This window comes from Cherax quadricarinatus, chromosome 21 (genome assembly GCF_038502225.1).
Source record: "Cherax quadricarinatus isolate ZL_2023a chromosome 21, ASM3850222v1, whole genome shotgun sequence".
NCBI lineage: Eukaryota > Metazoa > Arthropoda > Malacostraca > Decapoda > Parastacidae > Cherax > Cherax quadricarinatus.
Window position 1 is genome coordinate 19,964,423 of NC_091312.1, and position 26,282 is coordinate 19,990,704.

General features: G+C 40.9%; 1 protein-coding gene across 4 annotated transcripts in view; it reads left to right on the top strand.

Annotated features, from left to right (window-relative positions):
* The first annotated feature begins 375 nt into the window (after nt 1-375).
* Nucleotides 376-26,282, top strand: part of LOC128689001 (prostaglandin E2 receptor EP4 subtype) — a 221,567-nt gene continuing 195,660 nt past the window's right edge. For 2 of the 4 annotated variants that reach the window (XM_070087285.1, XM_070087284.1), the window contains exon 1: nt 377-562. In XM_070087285.1, coding sequence (XP_069943386.1) covers nt 421-562 — 142 coding nt within the window. In that variant the 5' untranslated portion in view covers nt 377-420. Of the gene's footprint in view, nt 563-26,282 lie in introns of all 4 variants that reach the window. The other 2 variants (XM_070087283.1, XM_070087286.1) reach the window with 2 other exon arrangements.

The window sequence follows — 26,282 nt, forward strand, 5'->3', positions numbered from 1 at the left end:
TTCTTGTGATCTCTCCTCCTTCCTTCCTTCGCCTAATTACCTGGTCCTTGACTGTTGTTTTCCTCCTGATGTGGATGTACAACAGCTTTGGGTCAGATTTGGCTTTCGCTGCTATGTTATTTTCATATTGTCGTTGGGCCTCCCTTCTTACCTGTGCATATTCATTTCTGTAGTTAACGTCTTAAGTTATATAGTTAATATCTTAATCATGTAATATATGCAGGCTGAGAGATAACCTAGTGACCTCATTCTTATCCTCTCTCACTATCTGATGTTCATTCCCTGTATTTTTCTTCCTTACTAATACTTCTCAAACTCGCTTATTACTTCCGTCGTCTGCGCTGCTGCTTCTCCTTCTCATCCTGCTGCTTCTCCATGTGCTCTTGCTGCTGGCATTAATAGTTCTCGTGGTCCCACAGGATGACGGGAAGGCCGCGTGTGGAGGGTGAACACGGTGGGGGCGGCGGTGATATCCTGGAGGTGCTGTTTAGCACCGCCGTGTCTCTAGTTCTGGACCCAGACGATGACCAGCTCAACCACTCCCGGCTCAACACCACAGCAGGTAGGAGTGTGTGTGTGTGTGTGTGTGTGTGTGTGTGTGTGTGTGTGTGTGTGTGTGTGTGTGTGTGTGTGTGTGTGTGTGTGTGTGTCGTTACCAAATTAGCCACTCTGCTGAACTCTACATTTTGTAGGTAAAAATGAAATGCTAAAGTTTTTTTAGTGTTATTTAATAATTATGAGAGTTTTGCGATACATTGTTAAACATCTTCATTGAAACGCATTATTATTATAATCAAAAAAGAAGCGCTAAGCCACAAGGACTATACAGCCATTGAAACGCAGCGTATTTATTTTATAAAGAATGCCTCATAGACAAATTTATATTTATAAAATAGAATATTTTCTGGATTCCATTACATTAGGGTTTGACGGCGCCCTTAATTAATGTGTGTATTGAATATATAATAATAATTATAATAAAACCAGTCTCATATGTGTCTGTTGACATTTTATAATTAATTGGCAAATGAGGGTGATGTGTTATTCAGTATATTTACTCCTGATCCCGTGAGCTTTAAATATGGTTGACGTGTGTAACCTTGCGGTACGCCATGGTACATAGTGCAAATTGAGGACTTCATGGATAAGTCAGCAACTTCAGGTAATAATAATAGTCTTTATTTCTACAAGTACATGATACAACTTATACAGACCATAGATGACATCAGTGATATACTGTATAGAAAGCCCCTTGTTAAGCACAGCATTTTGGACAACTTAGTTAATTTTGTCCACATGATGCCACCCGCACCAGTCAGCTAACACCTAGGTATCTACTTGCTGCTAGATAAACAGGGATAGCAGATGTCTTAAGGAAACATGCTCAACGTTTCCACCCGTAGTTGGGATCGAACCATGGACACTCAATATGTGATATGAGTGCGCTTCCAACCAAGCTATGGTAGGTTAATGATATCGGGATTAGGATAAAGATGTCCAAGGATAAATTTAACCTCCAGGTATAGACTTAGTACTAATGGTATATGTTAAGATTATGAATACCCAGGGTAAGTTAAAGGTCCTCTTGAAACAAGTAATTACTCGAGGCCTGTATCGTAGTACCTTAATTAACGCAGTGGTTCTTAACCAGTTGTACTTGTACCCCCGGGGGGTACCGGTACCCCCCGGGGGAACGAAAACATAAAGCTGGGAGTACGAGACACAATGGTCAATTCAAAAAGCCCTATGTCTCTGAAGGACGTGGAAAATATTTTTTCCTGTAACAAATTCTGTTTATTTTACCGTGCTTAAGTTAGCGTCGCATGCCTATTTTTCTAAATGCTTTGTACACCGTCATCTTTGCTCGTATGATACCCGTTCAGTTTTACTGTTTGTTGCAAAGTTCCTTGTCTCCAGTAATGACATACGTATGGTTATTTCTAAAAATGATTCTCATTTTACCATCACCTTTAATGACCGTCAACATTATTTTTATTATTATAATCAAGGGGGAAGCGCTAAACTCGTAGGATTATACAGCGCCTGGGGGGAGGGGGGATGATGTGGAGGGTATTCAGGTTTAATTTAAGGAACTGGAGAACAGATCCAATTCCCTAGATCAGGAGCCCCTCACCAGCATCAAGGAACCTTCCTTGAGGGGGAATGACCGTCAACAACGAATGAGTGACTAAATATAACAATGTATATAAGTTTTTATTCATAACTGTGTCATTGATCTACTTCACATTTATATTTTTTTTTTCACTTAATATGGAGTCTCCCGAAAAAAATTAAAGTTATTTTCGAGACGGGGTTCGAGCACTTAGAAGTGCACTGTGTTAGAGCGTTGGTGTGTCCACGATTACTAAACAGTAGTTACACAATTGACAGCGATGAAGGGAGAATGGTCAGGAGAGCAAGTGCGGTTTAATGGAAAGCAGTTTGTTGGCTATTGACTTCGATTATCGACTTTACCAGCGGTCTCTATGACACTGAGACAGTACTGGAATAAAAGTCTGAAAATGACACGTTCTTATGGAAGACTAGAAAGAAGGTCTTGAACTATGGAAAGTGCGGAGGAGTCTGCAGATTCGTTACTTAGGACATCAAAAAGCGCAGGGACAAAACAGATGATCTCTTTCTAGTGAAAATGCAACACAACCATCGTTGACGGGATAAGGAGTCAAAACTCCACAGGTACATGTAATACGTTTTGAGAGTCTGAAACAGACCGGGCCACGGGGGCGTTGACCCCCGGAACCCTCTCCAGGTATCTCCGGGTATACAAAAAATAATGGGGTGGACGTGATTAGTATAAGAATGATGGCGGGGAGAAGTGCATATATTGCTGTCTGTATTAAGCGTGCTTGGATCACTATCTGGAAAAACCCAGTATGTTTACCACTCAATCTGAAGATGGGAAGTTATCGGTGCAGTGGCACGTGAGTACTTAAAACTATTCAAGATAGAGAGAGTGCATGTTCATTGCAGAGATGCGCGATTTTTGGCAGGGAAGGAACAAAGGGCAGATATGAACCACTGGCCCTTTTCAAGATGGTAAGGTAAATTTAGCAGGAAATATGGTGACCATAAAGGGGAAATACAAATGTTACAGTGGCTAAACATTTGTAAACTTCAGCTCCTTTGTAACAGGGAGCAGATGAATTCTGGAACTCACTTCCATTAAGCTTATGTCTATTCGAAAAATCCACACTTAGGAAAAGGGAAAGTAATGGCGTTTCGGTCCGACTTAGACCATTGACAAGTCACATTGAAACCGTAGCATTATTAGTTTCCCCTCTCCCAAGCGCGGGTTATTTGTGTATTGTTCCAGCCATTGTATTGTGACTTTTATTCCATAAGTCTTTTATTACCTGACCTTCTGAGGTGTAGGAGCGACAGCTGCAGCCATGTCAGCCTCTCACAACAATCTGAAATAAAATCATTAACTCGAATGTTAGAATACGGGTAAATAAAGCTTTTAATATCTAAATAAAACTAAGTAGAGAGTTCATTTGGTATTATTAGTATTATTACAGACTAATAAATGTTAGCTCTACAGATAGGGAAAATGAGTCAGATTGATGAGCGTAACTTCAGTGTTCATTATAACAAGACAAACGAAATTATTTGACACATGTCTTAATGAAAGGATAATTGGAAATTCAGTTGTAATCATAATTTTGTTTTGCTTTTGCCACAGTCAAATGTTTCTATTTTGATTTAACACTTTTTTGTAAAATAATTGTTTTTTTTTTTGCCAGTATAAACGTATGTTAAATTTACTATAAAGTTTATCAGCATGGACTACTAGTTTATCAGCATGGACTACTAGTTTATCAGCATGGACTACTAGTTTATCAGCACGGACTACTAGTTTATCAGCATGGACTACTAGTTTATCAGCATGGACTACTAGTTTATCAGCATGGACTACTAGTTTATCAGCATGGACTACTAGTTTATCAGCATGGACTACTAGTTTATCAGCATGGACTACTAGTTTATCAGCATGGACTACTAGTTTATCACCATGGACTACTAGTTTATCACCATGGACTACTAGTTTATCAGCATGGACTACTAGTTTATCAGCACGGACTACTAGTTTATCAGCATGGACTACTAGTTTATCAGCATGGACTACTAGTTTATCAGCATGGACTACTAGTTTATCAGCATGGACTACTAGTTTATCAGCATGGACTACTAGTTTATCAGCACGGACTACTAGTTTATCAGCATGGACTACTAGTTTATCACCATGGACTACTAGTTTATCAGCATGGACTACTAGTTTATCAGCACGGACTACTAGTTTATCAGCACGGACTACTAGTTTATCAGCATGGACTACTAGTTTATCAGCACGGACTACTAGTTTATCAGCATGGACTACTAGTTTATCAGCACGGACTACTAGTTTATCAGCATGGACTACTAGTTTATCAGCACGGACTACTAGTTTATCAGCATGGACTACTAGTTTATCAGCATGGACTACTAGTTTATCAGCATGGACTACTAGTTTATCAGCATGGACTACTAGTTTATCAGCACGGACTACTAGTTTATCAGCATGGACTACTAGTTTATCAGCATGGACTACTAGTTTATCAGCATGGACTACTAGTTTATCAGCATGGACTACTAGTTTATCAGCATGGACTACTAGTTTATCAGCATGGACTACTAGTTTATCAGCATGGACTACTAGTTTATCAGCACGGACTACTAGTTTATCAGCATGGACTACTAGTTTATCAGCATGGACTACTAGTTTATCAGCATGGACTACTAGTTTATCAGCATGGACTACTAGTTTCTTATTGCTACTTTAAAGAGGTCTTGCGGAGATCATTTGACATCTAGATTAACTCACAAATTTTTCTCTCTCTCCCCTAAGTTATCAGAATTGTCTAACAGAGTCCATATTCTTCATACATCCTATTTAGGCTCTTCTCCAAGTAAATGCAACATGTAAACTTTAAATTCCATCCATTTGTTACTTCACTTGAATGATTTATCTAAATCTTTTAGAGATTTACAATTATTTTAATTTATTATTTTTTATGGGATATCTACATATATATTCCTATGGTAATTAATAATTTAAGCAAGTTACATATGTCAAAAAAAAAAAAAAAAAAAAGGAATTGAGTGGTGATACTCGTGGCATCCCACTGGTGACTTTTACCCAGGACTTGTGAAGACAATTGCGTAGTGTGTCGGTTTGACGCTTGGTAGATGTAGGATTGAGCATCAGTCACACTTGCGTTGAATCACCCACACATATTTATCACTTTTCATTTATATCATAATAATCTTTGTGTGTGTGTGTGTGTGTGTGTGTACTCGCCTAGTTGTACTCACCTAGTTGAGGTTGCAGGGGGTCGAGTCCAAGCTCCTGGCCCCGCCTCTTCACTGGTTGCTACTAGGTCACACTCCCTGAACCGTGAGCTTTATCATACCTCTTCTTAAAGCTATGTATGGATCCTGCCTCCACTACATCGCTTCCCAAACTATTCTACTTCCTGACTACTCTATGGTTGAAGAAATACTTCCTAACATCCCTGTGATTCATCTGTGTTTTCAACTTCTAACTGTGTCCCCTTGTTTCTGTGTCCAATCTCTGGAACATCCTGTCTTTGTCCACCTTGTCAATTCCTCTCAGTATTTTGTATGTCGTTATCATGTCCCCCCTACCTCTCCTGTCCTCCAGTGTCGTCAGGTTGATTTCCCTTAACCTCTCCTCGTAGGACATACCTCTTAGCCCTGGGACTAGTCTTGTTGCAAGCCTTTGCACTTTCTCTAGTTTCTTTACGTGCTTGGCTAGGTGTTTACCTGGAGTTTACCTGGAGAGAGTTCCGGGGGTCAACGCCCCCGCGGCCCGGTCTGTGACCAGGCCTCCTGGTGGATCAGAGCCTGATCAACCAGGCTATTGCTGCTGGCTGCACGCAAACCAACGTACGAGCCACAGCCCGGCTGATCAGGAACTGACTTTAGGTGCTTGTCCAGTGCCAGCTTGAAGACTGCCAGGGGTCTGTTGGTAATCCCCCTTATGTGTGCTGGGAGGCAGTTGAACAGTCTCGGGCCCCTGACACTTATTGTATGGTCTCTTAACGTGCTAGTGACACCCCTGCTTTTCATTGGAGGGATGGCACATCGTCTGCCAAGTCTTTTGCTTTCGTAGTGAGTGATTTTCGTGTGCAAGTTCGGTACTAGTCCCTCTAGGATTTTCCAGGTGTATATAATCGTGTATCTCTCTCTCTCCTGCGTTCCAGGGAATACAGGTTTAGGAACCTCAAGTGCTCCCAGTAATTGAGGTGTTTTATCTCCGTTATGCGCGCCGTGAAAGTTCTCTGTACATTTTCTAGGTCGGCAATTTCACCTGCCTTGAAAGGTGCTGTTAGTGTGCAGCAATATTCCAGCCTAGATAGAACAAGTGACCTGAAGAGTGTCATCATGGGCTTGGCCTCCCTAGTTTTGAAGGTTCTCATTATCCATCCTGTCATTTTTCTAGCAGATGCGATTGATACAGTGTTATGGTCCTTGAAGGTGAGATCCTCCGACATAATCACTCCCAGGTCTTTGACGTTTGTGTTTCGCTCTATTTTGTGGCCAGAATTTGTTTTGTACTCTGATGAAGATTTAATTTCCTCGTGTTTACCATATCTGAGTAATTGAAATTTCTCATCGTTGAACTTCATATTGTTTTCTGCAGCCCACTGAAAGATTTGGTTGATGTCCGCCTGGAGCCTTGCAGTGTCTGCAATGGAAGACACTGTCATGCAGATTCGGGTGTCATCTGCAAAGGAAGACACGGTGCTGTGGCTGACATCCTTGTCTATGTCGGATATGAGGATGAGGAACAAGATGGGAGCTAGTACTGTGCCTTGTGGAACAGAGCTTTTCACCGTAGCTGCCTCGGACTTTACTCTGTTGACGACTACTCTCTGTGTTCTGTTAGTGAGGAAATTATAGATCCATCGACCGACTTTTCCTGTTATTCCTTTAGCACGCATTTTGTGCGCTATTACGCCATGGTCACACTTGTCGAAGGCTTTTGCAAAGTCTGTATATATTATATCTGCATTCTTTTTGTCTTCTAGTGCATTTAGGACCTTGTCGTAGTGATCCAATAGTTGAGACAGACAGGAGCGACCTGTTCTAAACCCATGTTGCCCTGGGTTGTGTAACTGATGGGTTTCTAGATGGGTGATGATCTTGCTTCTTAGAACCCTTTCAAAGATTTTTATGATATGGGATGTTAGTGCTATTGGTCTGTAGTTCTTTGCTGTTGCTTTACTGCCCCCTTTGTGGAGTGGGTCTATGTCTGTTGTTTTTAGTAACTGTGGGACGACCCCCGTGTCCATGCTCCCTCTCCATAGGATGGAAAAGGCTCGTGATAGGGGCTTCTTGCAGTTCTTGATGAACACAGAGTTCCATGAGTCTGGCCCTGAGGCAGAGTGCATGGGCATGTCATTTATCGCCTGTTCGAAGTCATTTGGCGTCAGGATAACATCGGATAGGCTTGTGTTAATCAAATTTTGTGGCTCTCTCATAAAAAATTCATTTTGATCTTCGACTCTCAGTCTGGTTAGCGGCTTGCTAAAAACTGAGTCATATTGGGACTTGAGTAGCTCACTCATTTCCTTGCTGTCATCTGTGTATGACCCATCTTATTTAAGTAGGGGCCCAATAATGGACGTTGTTCTCGATTTTGATTTGGCATAGGAGAAGAAATACTTTGGGTTTCTTTCGATTTCATTTATGGCTTTTAGTTCTTCCCGCGATTCCTGACTCCTAAAGGATTCTTTTAGCTTAAGTTCGATGCTTGCTATTTCTCTGACCAGTGTCTCCCTACGCATTTCAGATATATTGACCTCTTTTAGCCGCTCTGTTATTCTTTTCCGTCGCCTGTAAAGGGAGCGCCTGTCTCTTTCTATTTTACATCTACTCCTCCTTTTTCTTAGAGGAATAAGCCTTGTGCATACATCGAGTGCCACCGAGTTAATCTGTTCTAGGCATAAGTTGGGGTCTGTGTTGCTTAGTATATCTTCCCAGCTTATATCGTTTAGGACTTGGTTTACTTGGTCCCACTTTATGTTTTTGTTATTGAAGTTGAATTTGGTGAATGCTCCCTCGTGACTAGTCTCATTATGTCGGTCTGGGGCTCCACGCATACATGTCTGAACCTAAATTATGTTGTGATCTGAGTATATTGTTTTTGATATGGTGACATTTCTTATCAGATCATCATTGTTAGTGAAGATGAGGTCTAGTGTATTCTCCAGTCTAGTAGGCTCTATTATTTGCTGGTTTAAATTGAATTTTGTGCAGAGATTTAAAAGCTCGTGTGAGTGTGAGTTTTCATCAGAGCTGCCTCCTGGTGTTATTACTGCAACAATATTATTTGCTATATTCCTCCATTTTAGGTGCCTTAAGTTGAAATCCCCCAGGAGCAAGATGTTGGGCGCAGGAGCTGGAAGATTTTCCAGACAGTGGTCAATTTTTAACAGCTGTTCCTGGAATTGCTGGGATGTTGCATCCGGAGGCTTGTAGACTACCACAATGACTAGGTTTTGGTTCTCGACCTTTACTGCTAAAACTTCCACTACATCATTTGAGGCATTAAGCAGTTCTGTGCAAACAAGTGACTCTGCAATGTACAGGCCAACCCCCCCCTTTTGCCTGTTCACTCTGTCACATCTGTATAGGTTGTAACCTGGGATCCATATTTCGTTGTCCAAGTGATCATTTATGTGGGTCTCAGTGAAAGCCGCGAAGATTGCCTTTGCCTCTGCAAGCAGTCCACGGATGAAAGGTATTTTGTTGTTTGTTGCTGGCTTTAGACCCTGTATATTTGCAAAGAAGAATGTTATCGGACTGGTGGTATTGTTGGTACTGGGGGGGGGATTTTTTCCGGCATTAGTATCTGTATCTGTTGGTTTGGAGTGGAGGCCATCGACTGTGGTTCCACTCCAGGAATGACTGGATTTGGTGTACGATTTCTGCCATTTCCTGCCAGTTTCTTTTCCTTCCTGGCACTAAAAAACCTCTCCCTCTTGAGTGGCTGTGGCTACCCAGGTTTTCCCATGGCCTGGATGTTTTGTATCTTTTTGTCCCCTTTAGATGGTATGCCTGGCAATTTAAGTTATAGCACAGTCTTTCCTGTACTGAAGAGGTACACAGTTCAGGGTGAAAAAGCTTACAGGAAGGGAGTTTGCATTTTCCTGTTGTCATATGGGCATGGCATTTTCTAGGGTGGTCATAGTTGCACGTCCCATCTGTTTTTCCAGATTTCCCATGCCAGCGGATACCAAGTGCATAGTATGTGCACAGACTTGGTTTCCGTTTGCCTTGGGTTTCTGTGACTGTATTCCCTGTTGGTGCATGTTTCCCTGTCTTACTTCTATCCTCCCTAGCACCAACAATGGAGCTCCCACCAGTTGTTTTTGGTAATATATCCTCACTATTGCTAGTGGAGTCCTCTTGTTTGCTATTTCCTGCGGTATTTCTAGTTTGCAATATTGGTTTTATCTTATCTTTGACTACACTTGTTTCCCTACTATAGCTCCTGTCCCCTATGAGGTCATTTATATGTATTCCTTCCTGCGTATAATTCCCGACTACCTGGACAAAATCTCCAGCTTCACCATTACTGTCTCCCAGGACAGCATCTCCAGCTTCACCATTACTGTCTCCCAGGACAGCACCTCCAGCTTCACCATTACTGTCTCCCAGGACAGCACCTCCAGCTTCACCATTACTGTCTCCCAGGACAGCACCTCCAGCTTCACCATTTCTGTCTCCCTGGACAGCACCTCCAGCTTCACCATTTCTGTCTCCCAGGACAGCACCTCCAGCTTCACCATTACTGTCTTCCAGGACAGCACCTCCAGCTTCACCATTACTGTCTCCCAGGACAGCACCTCCAGCTTCACCATTACTGTCTCCCAGGACAGCACTATCAGCCCCACATTTACTGACTACCAGGACATCACCTCCAGCCTTACAGTTTCTGACTACATGGCCAGTATCAAGGGCAGTACCATTCAGCCCAGACTTTTTATGTTCCCATCTGTTGTAGAAAGCTTCTAGGTTTTCTATGAAAGCAGCTTTGATGTTGTCCTCTTTTAATACCCTTGTGATTTTAGTCCACAGATTTATCTCATTTGGGCATACCCAAAAACACTTCCCTGTTTTAACACTGCTTGTAGCTAGTTCTTGGATATCTGCACAAGGGTTCCAAACTGGTGCCGCATACTCCAATATGGGCCTAACGTACACAGTGCACAGGGTCCTGAACGATTCCTTATTAAGATGTCGGAATGCTGTTCTGAGGTTTGCTAGGCGCCCGTTATTTGGTTGATGTGCGCTTCAGATGTGCCTGGTGTTATACTCACCCCAAGATCTTTTTCCTTGCGTGAGGTTTGTAGTCTCTGGCCCCCTAGACTGTACTCCGTCGACGATCTTCTTTGCCCTTCCCCAATCTTCATGACTTTGCACTTGGTGGGGTTGAACTCCTGGAGCCAATTGCTGGACGAGGTCTGCAGCCTGTCCAGATCCCTTTGTAGTTCTGCCTGGTCTTCGATCGAATGAATTCTTCTCATCAACTTCACGTCATCTGCAAACAGGGACACCTCGGAGTCTATTCCTTCCGTCATGTCGTTCACAAATACCAGAAACAGCACTGATCCTAGGACTGACCCCTGTGGGACCCCGCTGGTCACAGGTGCCCACTCTGCCACTTCGCCACGTACCATGACTCGGTGCTGTGAACATTAAAATGGTATAAAATACCGACAGATTGTTAGGTAAGACACATATGCAACAGGTAGGTATCTTTATTTCGAAACTTTTCGCCTACACAGTAGGCTTCTTCAGTCGAGTACAGAAAAGTTGATAGAAGCAGAATATACTTGAAGACGATGTAATCAGTCCATCACCCTTAAAGTTTTGAGGTGGTCAGTCCCTCAGTCTGGAGAAGATCATTGTTCCGTTGTCTGAAACAATATGAAGTTGAAGTGACAGGATGGAGCCTTTTATAGTGCCAGGAGGTGAGACGTAGGTTGCTTTGGGAGGGCAGGTCCCTCTCAAACCCAGCCGTTCTCACTAGTAGAGGTTGTCGAAGTTGATGGTCTGTACCAAGATACCCTTGTGTTGCAGTGTCTGACAGAATGAACATTAAAATGGTATAAAATACCGACAGATTGTTAGGTAAGACACATATGCAACAGTTAGGTATCTTTATTTCGAAACGTTTCGCCTACACAGTAGGCTTCTTCAGTCGAGTACAGAAAAGTTGATAGAAGCAGAAGATACTTGAAGACGATGTAATCAGTCCATCACCCTTAAAGTTTTGAGGTGGTCAGTCCCTCAGTCTGGAGAAGATCATTGTTCCGTTGTCTGAAACAATATGAAGTTGAAGTGACAGGATGGAGCCTTTTATAGTGCCAGGAGGTGAGACGTAGGTTGCTTTGGGAGGGCAGGTCCCTCTCAAACCCAGCCGTTCTCACTAGTAGAGGTTGTCGAAGTTGATGGTCTGTACCAAGATACCCTTGTGTTGCAGTGTCTGACAGAATGAACATTAAAATGGTATAAAATACCGACAGATTGTTAGGTAAGACACATATGCAACAGTTAGGTATCTTTATTTCGAAACGTTTCGCCTACACAGTAGGCTTCTTCAGTCGAGTACAGAAAAGTTGATAGAAGCAGAAGATACTTGAAGACGATGTAATCAGTCCATCACCCTTAAAGTTTTGAGGTGGTCAGTCCCTCAGTCTGGAGAAGATCATTGTTCCGTTGTCTGAAACAATATGAAGTTGAAGTGACAGGATGGAGCCTTTTATAGTGCCAGGAGGTGAGACGTAGGTTGCTTTGGGAGGGCAGGTCCCTCTCAAACCCAGCCGTTCTCACTAGTAGAGGTTGTCGAAGTTGATGGTCTGTACCAAGATACCCTTGTGTTGCAGTGTCTGACAGAATGAACATTAAAATGGTATAAAATACCGACAGATTGTTAGGTAAGACACATATGCAACAGTTAGGTATCTTTATTTCGAAACGTTTCGCCTACACAGTAGGTTTCTTCAGTCGAGTACAGAAAAGTTGATAGAAGCAGAAGATACTTGAAGGGTATCTTGGTACAGACCATCAACTTCGACAACCTCTACTAGTGAGAACGGCTGGGTTTGAGAGGGACCTGCCCTCCCAAAGCAACCTACGTCTCACCTCCTGGCACTATAAAAGGCTCCATCCTGTCACTTCAACTTTATATTGTTTCAGACAACGGAACAATGATCTTCTCCAGACTGAGGGACTGACCACCTCAAAACTTTAAGGGTGATGGACTGATTACATCGTCTTCAAGTATCTTCTGCTTCTATCAACTTTTCTGTACTCGACTGAAGAAGCCTACTGTGTAGGCGAAACGTTTCGAAATAAAGATACCTAACTGTTGCATATGTGTCTTACCTAACACTCGGTGCTGTCTTCCTGACAAGTATTCCCTGATCCATTGTAGTGCCTTCCCTGTTATCCCTGCTTGGTCCTCATAACAAATGTCGACGAACATTGTCTTCTCTTTCCGTAAACTATATGCATACAATAACTCGTTTTTATCTAAATGTTGATAGGAACATAATTGTAAAATATGAGTGGTTCCAAGAAACACAGATGAAGAGACATTTATGGATTGCTGGTATGTCATGTCATCAGCATTCATGTAATACAGATTTATTTCTTTTCCTCTTTCCTGATAGTGATATTCTCCTAGGTATTCCTCTTTCATTTTTGTTTTCTTTCTCTTCCTCTTGCCTTGCTACATGCTCTAAGTGAGACGAGTTATATATAGGTCTTGATTACCACTCAGATGAGATGGGAATTCAACGAACCGAGAGGTATAGCTGTAGGAGAGCAGGGAACCGGAACATCCCAGTTACATACTTTGCTGGAGGAGCTGTTAGAATATTAATTAAGGCAAGACGAGAGTGGTGCATAATCCAGGTGATGAGACATACCAGTGTCCCATCACCTGGATTAAATATATTCAAATATTTGTGAAGAGCTACACGCATGGTTGAGGCTCCAGCCTCTACTACAGCGGTTCTTAACCTGGGGGTTGTGACCCCCTGGGGGGTCGTTTGGTTTTTTTCGGGGGCTCACAAAGGGTTTAGGAGAACATAATTTATTTTCATATATTTGAGTTAGCCTGTTGGACTTTTACCAATTTGGTGAGTGGCAGCATTGATCACGCGTGGGGTGGTCTGCTACAATAAACACATCAGCCACAACCAGTCACTCAGTCAGGTCATATCTACGGTGGTGGATGTCCGTGACTCCTAAGGTGGTTTCCTGTTTGCACTGTCTGCCAAGAAGCGTACGTACAATGAAGCCTTTCTCAAGATGGGTTTCACAAGCATCATTCAGAACTCTGTAGTCAAGCTGCAATGTGTCGTTTGCACCAAAGTTTTGAGTCACGAGAGTATGAAGCCAAGCAAACCGAAGGTCCATTTTGAGTCTTGCCACAGTCATCTGGTGGACAAAAACTTGGACTTTTTCACGCAAAAAGAAGCTTCTCTAAAGACCAGTCGTATCGATTCCACTGGTCACTTCGCTCGGCAGAATGAAGCAGCGTTGGAGGATTCAATCAGAATTGCTCTAAAAATCGTGCAGACCAAGAAGCCTCGTACCAATGGCGAAGATGTGATTAAGCCTTGCATTTTGGAAGCAACGAAGGTGGTTCTTGGAGAGCAGCAGGCAAAGAAGTTGAGGGCAATTTCCCTTTCGAATGATACAGTCAGAAGTCGGATCTCGGACATGAGTGAGGATATTCTGCTGCAGGTAGTGACTCCTCTGAGTAGTAGTCTAGTGTGTTCATTGCAACTGGACGAGTCAACGGATGTTGCTTCATGTTTCCAACTTCTTGTTTATGTTCGTTTCATTGACAGGAAAGTTATGAAGGAGGAGTACTTGTTCCTTGAACCATTGGCCAAAAACTACTTGTGGAAAAAATATTTTCAAAATCCTTGAAACCTTTCTCCTTAAACACCAGCTAGGCTGGGAAGCACTTGTCAGAGTGCGTACAGATGGGGCTCCTTCTGTGACCGGTTGCAAATCGGGCTTCAAAGCCTTCGTGAAGAACGTCGTTCCACATGTTTCCTTTACTCGCTGTAAGATTCATCGGCATGCATTGGCGATGAAGACTCTCCCACCTGGACTTCAAGAAGTGCTCACAGGCGTTGTAAATATTGTGAACCATATCCAAGGGAGCGCAACGACTTCAAGGATTTTTAAAGTGTTTTGTGAAGAAATGGATGCCGACTTCTCTTTTCTCTCATTTCACACAGAGGAACGTTGACTCTCAAGTGGCAAGATTCTAAATCGCGTGCTACAAGCCCACACTGGGTGAACGCGTTAGATCGGAGTGAAGGCAAGCAGTTTTAATGACGAACTGCTGGAATGTGAACAACATAACATGAAACGATTCAAGAGAAACCTATTAGATAGATTTGAATTTTCGAGGTGGTAAACACATTGCCTGCACTGTGAAGGACGAGTGGAAGTGTTGCAGTTCGGAAGGCCATTTGAACTATGCTGTAAGTACGCATATGGCAACACAGTGATTGAAGAATGACAGTGAATGTGTTTTATTTTTGTCACCCTACCTCACTGAGAGACGGCCGGTGTTTTAAAACAAAGCCTAAATTATTTGCAGAGGAAAATAATATAGGAATCATACAGCATGTGGGAAATGATGAGGTTATCAGGTTTAAGGGAAAGGGAATGCAGCTTCAAGTTCTTGAATCAACAACCTTACAAAGATTGCGCTGGATAGTTCTCACTCTAGATGGCAAAACATTTAAAAAAAAAATAAGTGTTGAAATTCGAAATTTCTTAACCTCTTATCTGCGCAACATGTTTTTTGTGTATGTGTGAATATTACATTGCTGATGTGTCAGTGTGATTGATTGTACCTTCGTCGCATAATGTTGAGTTCATGTTCCAACATCAGCAACTCACTACAGCCTCGACATATATGTCTCCGCACTCAATAAATATGCGATGCTCTGATTCCCTTTTTGGTAGCAGCGAGCAAATCATAGTGGCAGAGGAGCGTCCCCAGAGGTCGTGGCTGCCAAGTTTAAGTCAACAAGTGAGGGTAGATGTGGTGTAGGCCGGTATTTGATATGCACCCGCTGAGAGGCTGAGAACAGGCAAGACACAGAAATGATATAGGTAGCAGGGAAGGGAAAATGGTATAGGGAAGGGTATGTGTATTCACCTGTTTGGTTGCCGGAGTAGAATCACACCTCCTGGCCCCTCCTCTTAGCTGGTCGCTAGTAGGTCCACTTTCTCCCTTCCATATTAGATTTATCGTACCTCTTTAATACATGCGTTTATATATATATATATATATATATATATATATATATATATATATATATATATATATATATATATATATATATATATATATATATATATATATAATATAGGGAGGTACCACCTCTAGAACTGTTATAGGGACCCTCATCTACATATATATATATATATATATATATATATATATATATATATATATATATATATATATTTATATATATATATATATATATATGTATATATATATGTATATATATATATATATATATATATATATATATACATATATATATAAATATATATATATATATATATATATACATATACATATATATGTACATATATATACATATACATATATATACTTATATATATACTTATATATTCATATATATACTTATATATATACATATATACTTATATATATACATATATATACTTATATATATACATGTATATATACATATATATATATATATATATATATATTATATATATATATATACATGTATATATATACATGTATATATATATATATATATATATATATATATATATATATAATCATATGCCGAATAGGTAAAACTGGTCAGTTAGTAAGAATTACCCTGTTTAATCCTTTTTTTTTATTGCCTTTACTTTGAAACCTAAACTCTTTAGCACCTCATATATTTATCCTCCTATGTACAGGATTATTTTTCTGAGCCATTATTATATACCGCAGAGCGAAAAAGGCAGCGTTACTCCAAATCAAATGTCAGGGTCGCAGATCTCATTTTTTCTTTTACAGAAGTGAAGTTATCAAACTTACATTCTTTGTATTACCTCGCATTGTATGTTTTGACTTACATTCATCACATACAGTTTTCTTTACTTTCCACTGATTTCATTTTACATCTTTTAGCGTTTCACTAGTTCTAGTCATTACAGGGGTACCTCTCTTGACAGAGGCTGTCGTTACACTAGGAAAACAGTTCTTCATTTTCAGTATGATAATTCGCTTAGTCTATATAGCATTTATTTTTTTATCTGTGTTTATCTCCCGTCATATAAAGGATACAGTTCTTCTGCTTCCAATATATTTCACTTTGTCGATAATTATGGTATTTCGCTTTGTTTATAATTGTCTAGCATTGTTCATCATTTGAGTAAGAATATGAATCTCAAACTATTTATCACGTGCCTTTTTTTTCATTATGTAATAATATTGCAGATGAAAATATACATCTTTTAGTGTTGTTCGTTGTCTTAACTCAAAAGAGAGCAGGGACATATTTGCTTTTAAGCTAAGTAGACTTGCAGGCTTGATATAAAGAAATTATAGACAATATTCTTTTATATTTTACATGCTGCAACAGGTTGCGGCACAACTTCTTCCACATTTCAAAAAACAAAATAAAGTTCCTAACATTGTTAATAAAGCAAGATGAAATTAAGAAAATTTGACAAACGACCAGAGATCAAGCAAGTGGCAACATTAAGAAGTCAAATTGAATATTTAGATTTATATATGAATTCTCTCCGGATAGGATGTAAATATTGGTGAAGAGACTTTAGAAAACAGATAAACCTTTATTAATAGAAGTACTCAACGTTCTCTGTTGGACGTATTCAGCGACATAAATGCCTCAGTGGCTGAAATTGCTGGAACGGAAGTTTTTATTTATATATTCTGGAACAACTATGGACGAAACTTCTATATCAGTTTCTCATCGAAAACTTCAGCAAAGTAATTGGTTATAGTAATAATGAAGTTAAACTTACAAGACCTCCGGCTACAACACATACATTCCCTTCGAGTTAACCATCAAATTTGGTTGTGGAGACATTTATCACCCGAGCTTTGGGGATGTAGATTTCACTGTAATGGATTGCTCCCTATCCTATCTCTTGACGCAACAGCGCTGGTGTCCCTTCTGAGTGTAAAATCATGTACATGCAAGAAGGGTTGCGTGGACGATGCAGCTGCACAAAGGCTGGCATGAAAAGCTCAGATATATGAAGTCACTCGAGAAATAGGATGCATCAATGCTGTTTCCTGCAATACTTCTCAAGATGATGATTTTGCTGATCATGACACTGATAATCTCTTAATTATTGTTATTGACAGTGGAACAGAGACATCAGTGCTAATGAAACCCATTACGGTCATGATGCGGAACATTAAAGTTGTTATTATGATCCTAAGAATGGATGTACTTTGAAGTTGACACTTCCATACGCAGCCATTTGCCCCTCAAGGAAGGTTCCTTGATATTGGTGAGGGGCTCTTGATTTAGGGAATTGGATCTCTGCTCCAGTTCCCCGAATTAAGCCTGAATGCCTTCCACATCCCCCCCCCCAGGCGCTGTATAATCCTCCTAGTTTAGCGCTTCCCCCTTGATTATAATAATAATAATAATACGCAGCCATTTGTACTGAACAAGCTGTGAAAATATTTTTTTTCATAAAAAAAAATACTATTTATGGTGTAGGGCTACAGGAAATATCACATGAAAAACAGAGAGGGCCGTGAGCTGTACCACATGTATGATGTTGAATGAGGGTACTAAAAGACGTAAACAACTGAAGAAAATTTAGCTAGAGTAGAAATAATGTTTATTTTCTCGGAAAGTATTGAAATATACTGTTATGTACAGATTTTTGAGCTCTGTACTTGTATTATTAGTATTATCTTCCTAAAGACAACTGGAAACACCTAATACATGAACATGTTTATGAACGCATTTCCAAACAATTTTACTACAGATCGCTTAATTAAAAATTAGTTCAACATTTCGTATTAAAAATAACTAATTTACCTAAACTACGTAGATTGCACAGAGAAACATTTGATCTAAAATAACAAAATATTTATATAGGCATGAAACAGTACGAATATTGATGCATAATATTGTTGGATGTATTATATGACATTTATAATAATGTTGTATTACTTAAAAAAGAATTAGAAGACGGGTAGTTTCTTCTGTCTTACCCTTTACCTTAATGAGGTTACATAGGCCTCAACTTTACCTTAATGAGGTTACATAGGCCTCTTTACCTTAATGAGATTACATAGGCATCAACTTTACCTTAATGAGGTTACATAGGCATCAACTTTACCTTAATGAGGTTACATAGGCATCAACTTTACCTTAATGAGGTTACATAGGCCTCAACTTTACCTTAATGAGGTTACATAGGCATCAACTTTACCTTAATGAGGTTACATAGGCCTCAACTTTACCTTAATGAGATTACATAGGCATCAACTTTACCTTAATGAGGTTACATAGGCATCAACTTTACCTTAATGAGGTTACATAGGCATCAACTTTACCTTAATGAGGTTACATAGGCCTCAACTTTACCTTAGTGAGGTTACATAGGCCTCAACTTTACCTTAATGAGGTTACATAGGCCTCAACTTTACCTTAATGAGGTTACATAGGCCTCAACTTTACCTTAATGAGGTTACATAGGCCTCAACTTTACCTTAATGAGGTTACATAGGCCTCAACTTTACCTTAATGAGGTTACATAGGCCTCAACTTTACCTTAGTGAGGTTACATAGGCCTCAACTTTACCTTAATGAGGTTACATAGGCCTCAACTTTACCTTAGTGAGGTTACATAGGCCTCAACTTTACCTTAATGAGGTTACATAGGCCTCAACTTTACCTTAATGAGGTTACATAGGCCTCAACTTTACCTTAGTGAGGTTACATAGGCCTCAACTTTACCTCAGTGAGGTTACATAGGCCTCAACTTTACCTTAGTGAGGTTACATTGGCCTCAATTTTACCTTAGTGAGGTTACATAGGCCTCAACTTTACCTTAGTGAGGTTACATAGGCCTCAACTTTACCTTAGTGAGGTTACATAGGCCTCAACTTTACCTTAATGAGGTTACATAGGCCTCAACTTTACCTTAATGAGGTTACATAGGCCTCAACTTTACCTTAGTGAGGTTACATAGGCCTCAACCTTACCTTAATGAGGTTACATAGGCATCAACTTTACCTTAATGAGGTTACATAGGCCTCAACTTTACCTTAGTGAGGTTACATAGGCCTCAACTTTACCTTAGTGAGGTTACATAGGCCTCAACTTTACCTTAGTGAGGTTACATAGGCCTCAACTTTACCTTAATGAGGTTACATAGGCCTCAACTTTACCTTAATGAGGTTACATAGGCATCAACTTTACCTTAATGAGGTTACATAGGCCTCAACTTTACCTTAGTGAGGTTACATAGGCCTCAACTTTACCTTAGTGAGGTTACATGGGTCTCATCTTTACCTTAGTGAGGTTACATAGGCCTCAACTTTACCTTAATGAGGTTACATACGCCTCAACTTTACCTTAATGAGGTTACATAGGCCTCAACTTTACCTTAATGAGGTTACATAGGCCTCAACTTTACCTTAGTGAGGTTACATAGGCCTCAACTTTACCTTAATGAGGTTACATAGGCCTCAACTTTACCTTAATGAGGTTACATAGGCCTCAACTTTACCTTAGTGAGGTTACATAGGCCTCAACTTTACCTTAGTGAGGTTACATGGGTCTCATCTTTCGTTAGTATTACAGTCTGTACATTGATAAAGGACTCTACCCTTCTGTATTGAGCTTATGCTTAATGGCTTCATATATTATTGAAAGAGGAAATTATCGAGGGGCTGGTCATCCAGTGTACCTCAAGAAGCCTTTTAAGAATGTCATACATTTGATATATACCTTTGAAGAGTTTCGAGAGTTTATCTACTCTCTGAGCCCGGCCATTGGCCAAGCTCGTCTTGTGCTTGCCTGATCAACCAGGCTGTTGCTGCTGGAGGCCCGCTGCCCCACATATCCATCACAGCCTGGTTGATCTTGCACCTGCTGAAGATACTTGCCCAGTTTCCTCTTGAAGGCTTCTACACTTGTTTCAGCCATGTTTCTGATATCTTCTGGTAAGATGTTGAATAGTCTGGGACCCCGGATGTTGATACAGTGTTCCCTTATTGTCCCCACCGCACCCCTGCTCCTCTGGGTTTATTTTACACCTCCTCTCATATCTCTCACTCCAGTATGTTGTTATGGCATTGTGTAGATTTGGGACCAGGCCCTCGAGTATTTTCCAGGTATATATTATCATGTATCTCTCCTCCGCTCCAGTGAATACATGTTTAAGACTTTCAGGCATTCCCAGTAGTTTAGGTACTTTACAGACTCAGTGTGAGCCGTGAACGATCTCAGTATTTGTTCCAGCTCTGATATTTCTCCTGCTTTGAACGGGGCCGTCAGCACTGAGCAATATTCTAAATGAGGGATCACTAGCGATTTGAAGAGTGTCACCATCGGCATTATTTCCCTTGTTTTGAAAGTTCTCAATACCCACCCAGTCATCTTCCTGGCTGTCGTGATCTTTGTCTTGTTATAGTCTTTAAAAGAAAGGTCCGCTGACATAATTATTCCTAAGTCTTTTACGTCTTCCTTACGCTCTATTTGGTGACCCTCTTGAGTGACAAGCTATTAGTTGTTCTGTAATATACAGCATTCATGGTTGTTAACTGATATCATTATCATCTCTTCTGCTATTGCTGATAGTGTGGCCCAGTTATATTAACTATGACGCCAGTCACTGATGATAGTTGACACAGATATATGAACTATGACACCTGTCACTGCTGATAGTGTGTCCCAGATGTATGAACTATGACACCTGTCACTGCTGATTGTGTTGTCCAAGTATATGAAGTGTTTGACACCTGTCACTGTTGATGTTGTGATAGGTTAACCGAGAGACAAGTTGAGATAACAGTCATTAACTGTCTTGACTATGTCAAGACAGAGTGCATGTGATGTCATGCTTTGCAAAAGCTTAGCACTTGCCAATCAGCTGGTTTAAAACAGTATCAGATGGGGTAAAACAGTAGCAGCTGGGGTAAAACGGTAGCACTTGCGGTAATACAGTAGCAGCTGGAGTAAAACAGTAGCAGCTGGGGTAAAGCATGTCTGACGGGGCATAAGTAGTTACCAAGTAACAGCAATACTTTATCTGTATCAGAAATACATTTAATTCATTACTATAAATAATATCCATGCACAGTTTAAAGAATAGGCATGACAAGGTTCACGATCCAGGAGTGTGTGAATGCAGGAGCAGACAGCGAAGACGGGGCCAGAAGCTGAGAATCAACCCCTGCAACCACAAAAAAGCGAGTAAAGGTATAGTGAGAGTATATCTTCCTGAAATATTCCAGTATAATCATACAGGTATGGTGAGAGAATACCTTCCTGAAGTATACCAGTATAAACATACAAGTATGGCGAGAGAATACCTTCTTGAAGCATCCCAGTATAAATATACAAGTATGTTGAGAGTATTCTTTTCTGAAATATCCCAATGCAAACATACAGGTATGGTGAAAATATCCCTGAAGAATACCAGTATAAGCACACAGGAATAGTAAGGACCCTAACAGTTACATTCGTCGAGAGGCAATATTAGACAGTATCCCTTCCTAAAGCACCACATTTGTAGACTAACAGGAAGGCAACAACTAGTCATTGTACGTGACGAGGTGTCGGAGTGGGCGCTTGTGACGAGCGGGGTTCCGCAGGGGTCAGTCCTAGGACCGGTGCTCTTTCTGGTATATGTGAAAGACATCACGGAGGGCACAGACTCAGAAGTCTCTTTCTTTGCAGACGATGTGAAGTTAATGAGGAGAATTCAATTGGAGGAGGACCAGGCAGGACTACAAAGGGATCTGGACAGGCTACAGGCCTGGTCTAGCAGCTGGCTCCTGGAGTTCAACCTTGCCAAGTGCAAAGTCATGAAGATCGGGGAAGGGCTAAGAAGACCCCCTAGACAAAATACAGTCTAGGGGGTCAAAGGCTACAAACCTCACTCAAGGAAAAGGATCTTGGGGTGAGTATAATACTGAGCACATCTCCTGAAGGCGCACATCAACGAAATAACTGCTGCAGCATATGGGCGACTAGCAAACCTAAAAATAGCATTCCGACATCTCAGTAAGGAGTCATTCAGGACTTTGTATACCGTGTACATCAGGCCCATATTGGAGTATGCAGCACCTGGTCAAGCACATCAGAAAATTAGAGAAAGTGCAAAGGTTTACAACGAGACTAGTCCCGGCACTAAAGGGCATGTCCTACAAGGAGAGGTTAAGGGAAATCGACCTGACGACACTGGAAGACAGGGGGCACATGATAACAACATAACATAAGAAAGGAGGATCACTGCAGCAGGCCTGTTGGCCCATACTAGGCAGGTCCTTTACAATCCTTCCCACTAACAAAATATTTGCCTAACCCAATTTTCAATGCTACCCAAGAAATAAGTTTTGATGATTCTTTTTACTCATTATGCAAGTCTCACTCAAATCCAACCCCTCTCACTCATGTATTTATCTAACCTAAATTTGAAACTACATATAAAATACTGAGAGGAATCGACAAAGTGGACAGAGATAGGATGCTCCAGAGATGGAACACAGCAACAAGGGGTCACAATTGTAAGTTGAAGATTTACATGAGTTACAGGGATGTTAGGAAGTATTTCTTCAGTCAGAGTTGTCAGGAAAGTGAGATGGTGGAGGCAGGATCCATACATAGCTTTAAGAAGAGGTATGGTATAGCTCGAGGGAATTCAAATCCTCCCGGTATTTTGTGTGTTTGACTGAAGTTATAAGCGCACTGAAGGTCTTTCTCCAGACCTACAATTTCTCCTGCCTTAAATGGGGCTGTGAATATACAGCAGTATTCCAGTCTATAGAGAGCAAGTGAATTAGAGGGTATCATTATCGAGTTGACATCCTTACGGTTGTGATAATAACATTGTTGTGATCACTGAAAGTGCGGTTCTCTGACATTATCACGTCAATCTTTCGCTCTCTTCAGTGGTTTCAATTAGATTATTAATCTGCTCCATCTTTTCTTAATTTTTCCATAGCCCAGTAACTAAGATTTTTTCTCATTGATCACCCACTGGAATATTCTGTTTAAATCAGCTTAGAGATATACTGTGTCTACAATGGCTGCATCTCATACATATTCTAATATCGCCCGAAACTGATGATATAGTGCAGTAATTTATCTCTGTCTGTGTCAGACACGAGTATGACAAAGTGAATTGGGGCAATTACTAAGCCTTGGGGAAAGGATCTTTTCACTGTGGCAGCTTCTGATTAAACTTTATCACCATTAGTCTTTGTGTATTCTTTTCCAGTTATAATTTTTTACACGCTATTACACCATGATCGCCCGTGCCGAAGGCTTCTGCAATGTGTAATGTACAATTTGCATTTCGATTCTCTTCTAGTGCGCCTAAGACGTTGTCGTAATAGTCCAGTAGTTCCGAGAGACAGGGAAGACCAGCTCGAAATGTTTATATATTCATGTGATCAGTAATCTTACTCCTTATAGCCCTTTTAAAGATTTTAATATTGTAAGTCGTCAGTGTTATCGGTCTAGAGCTTTTTGCGACTCTTTTACTGCACTTTTTTAAGGAGTGGGGCTATAACCGTTGGCTTTAATAGCTGTGGGATGATTCCGGTGTTCAGACTCCATTTCCATAGAATATTTAAGGCACGTGATAGGGGGTCTTTTGATATTCTTGATGAATACGGAGTTTCATGAGTCTGCTGTACGCCTACCTAGGAGCTGAGTACATGAATACCTTATCAATGGCTTCTTCATAGTCGAGTGGGATTAGGGTTATATTGGAAATTTTTGGAAGGTATCGGTAGAATGTTGTCTCATTATTAACAATGCATTTTAGTTGTTAATTTTTTCTGATTAAAACAGCTCGCCAAACGCAGAGTAATATAGTGGCTTCGGTATTTCACGCCTTTGTTTTTTGTCGTCAGTGTAAATTTCATTTCATTTAAGGACGTAATACAAGACATCGACACACAACCTGCTTATACACGCAGTCTCTACACACATGACAAGGTGACAGAAGTAAGATAAGAGAGAGAGAGACAGAGGAGGGGGGGGTGGATAGACTGCATTTTCTTGGACTGCAAGAAGGCCTTCGGCACAGTTCCTCACAAGAGGTTACTGCAAAAGCTAGAGGATCAGGCGCATATAACAGGAAAAGCACTGCAGTGGATCAGAGAATACCTGACAGGGAGGCAACAACGAGTCATGGTACGTGACGAGGTGTCAGAGTGGGTGCCTGTGACAAGCGGGGTTCCACAGGGATCAATCCTAGGACCAGTGCTGTTTTTGGTATATGTGAATGACATGATTGAAGGGATAGACTCAGAAGTGTCCCTGTTTGCAGATGTAAAGTTAATGAGGAGAATTAAATCAGATGAGGATCAGGCAGGACTACAAAGAGACCTGGACAGGCTGGACGCGTGGTCCAGCAACTGGCTTCTCGAATTTAACCCCGCCAAATGCAAAGTCATGAATATCGGGGAAGGGCAAAGAAGACCGCAAACAGAGTATAGGCTAGGTGGCCAAAGACTGCAAACTTCGCTCAAGGAGAAAGATCTTGGGGCGAGTATAATACCAAGCACGTCTCCGGAAGTACACATCAACCAGATAACTGCTGCAGCATATGGGCGTCTGGCAAACCTGAGAATAGCGTTCTGATACCTCAGTAAGGAATCGTTCAAGACATTGTACACCGTGTACGTCAGGCCCATACTGGAGTATGCAGCACCAGTTTGGAACCCACACCTGGTCAAGCACGTCAGGAAATTAGAGAAAGTGCAAAGGTTTGCAACAAGGATAGTTCAAGAGCTAAGGAGAATGTCCTACGAAGAAAGGTTGAGGGAAATCGGCTTGACGACACTGGAGGACAGGAGGGTTAGGGGAGACATGATAACGACATACAAAATACTGCGTGGAATAGATAAGGTGGACAGAGACAGGATGTTCCAGAGATGGGACACAAAAACAAGGGGTCACAATTGGAAGTTGAAGACACAAATGAATCAAAAGCATATTAGGAAGTATTTCTTCAATCAGAGAGTTGTCAGGAAATGGAATAGTCTAGCAAGTGATGTAGTGGAGGCAGGAACCATACATAGTTTTAAAACGAGGTATGACAAAGCTCATGGAGCAGAGAGAGAGGACTTAGTAGCGATCAGTGAAGAGGCAGAGCCAGGAGCTGAGTCTCGACCCCTGCAACCACAAATAGGTGAGTACGCACACGCACACACACTCACACGACTTACACACATATACACACAGACATACATACGGCTTACATGACCTACAGACACACATATGACTTGCGCAAACTCTCATAGATGACCTACATACACCCATCACCTACATACGGTACTACATGGTATCGGTGGTTAACGATAAATAACATTTCATCCAGCTGCAGCAGGAATGAATTTTTAATTTTTAATAATGAACCTCGATGTGACATTCCGCTGGTTATTGGAACCCACACTCTAATATTACAACCACTGAAACATAAAAGCCTTTTCCTTGTAACTGGTATTTTTTGTCTCTGCGGTATATAAAAAGATGTTCAACGTATATATCAGGTGTTACGTTCAGTGGGATCTACGACTAAATTCATTATGCTATATTAGTGTTTACGGACCCAGACATAACCACTATGAACAAGCCTTCATAGCTACGTTAAACAAACAAGCCTTCGTAACCACTGAAACAGAAATAAGCCTTCCTAACCATTGTAAACAGAAAAGCCTTCCTAACCACTGTAAACACCTGGAACAAGCCTTTATGACACTGACAACAGGAACAAGGCTTCATTACCACAATAAACATCAAGAACATAATCACTGTAAACAGAAACAAGCCTTCATACCTACTGCATACAACAGACACAAGTTGTCATAAACGTTATAATCTGAAACAAGCTTTCATAACCACTATGAAAAACAGGAATAAGCCTTCATAACCACTGTAAAC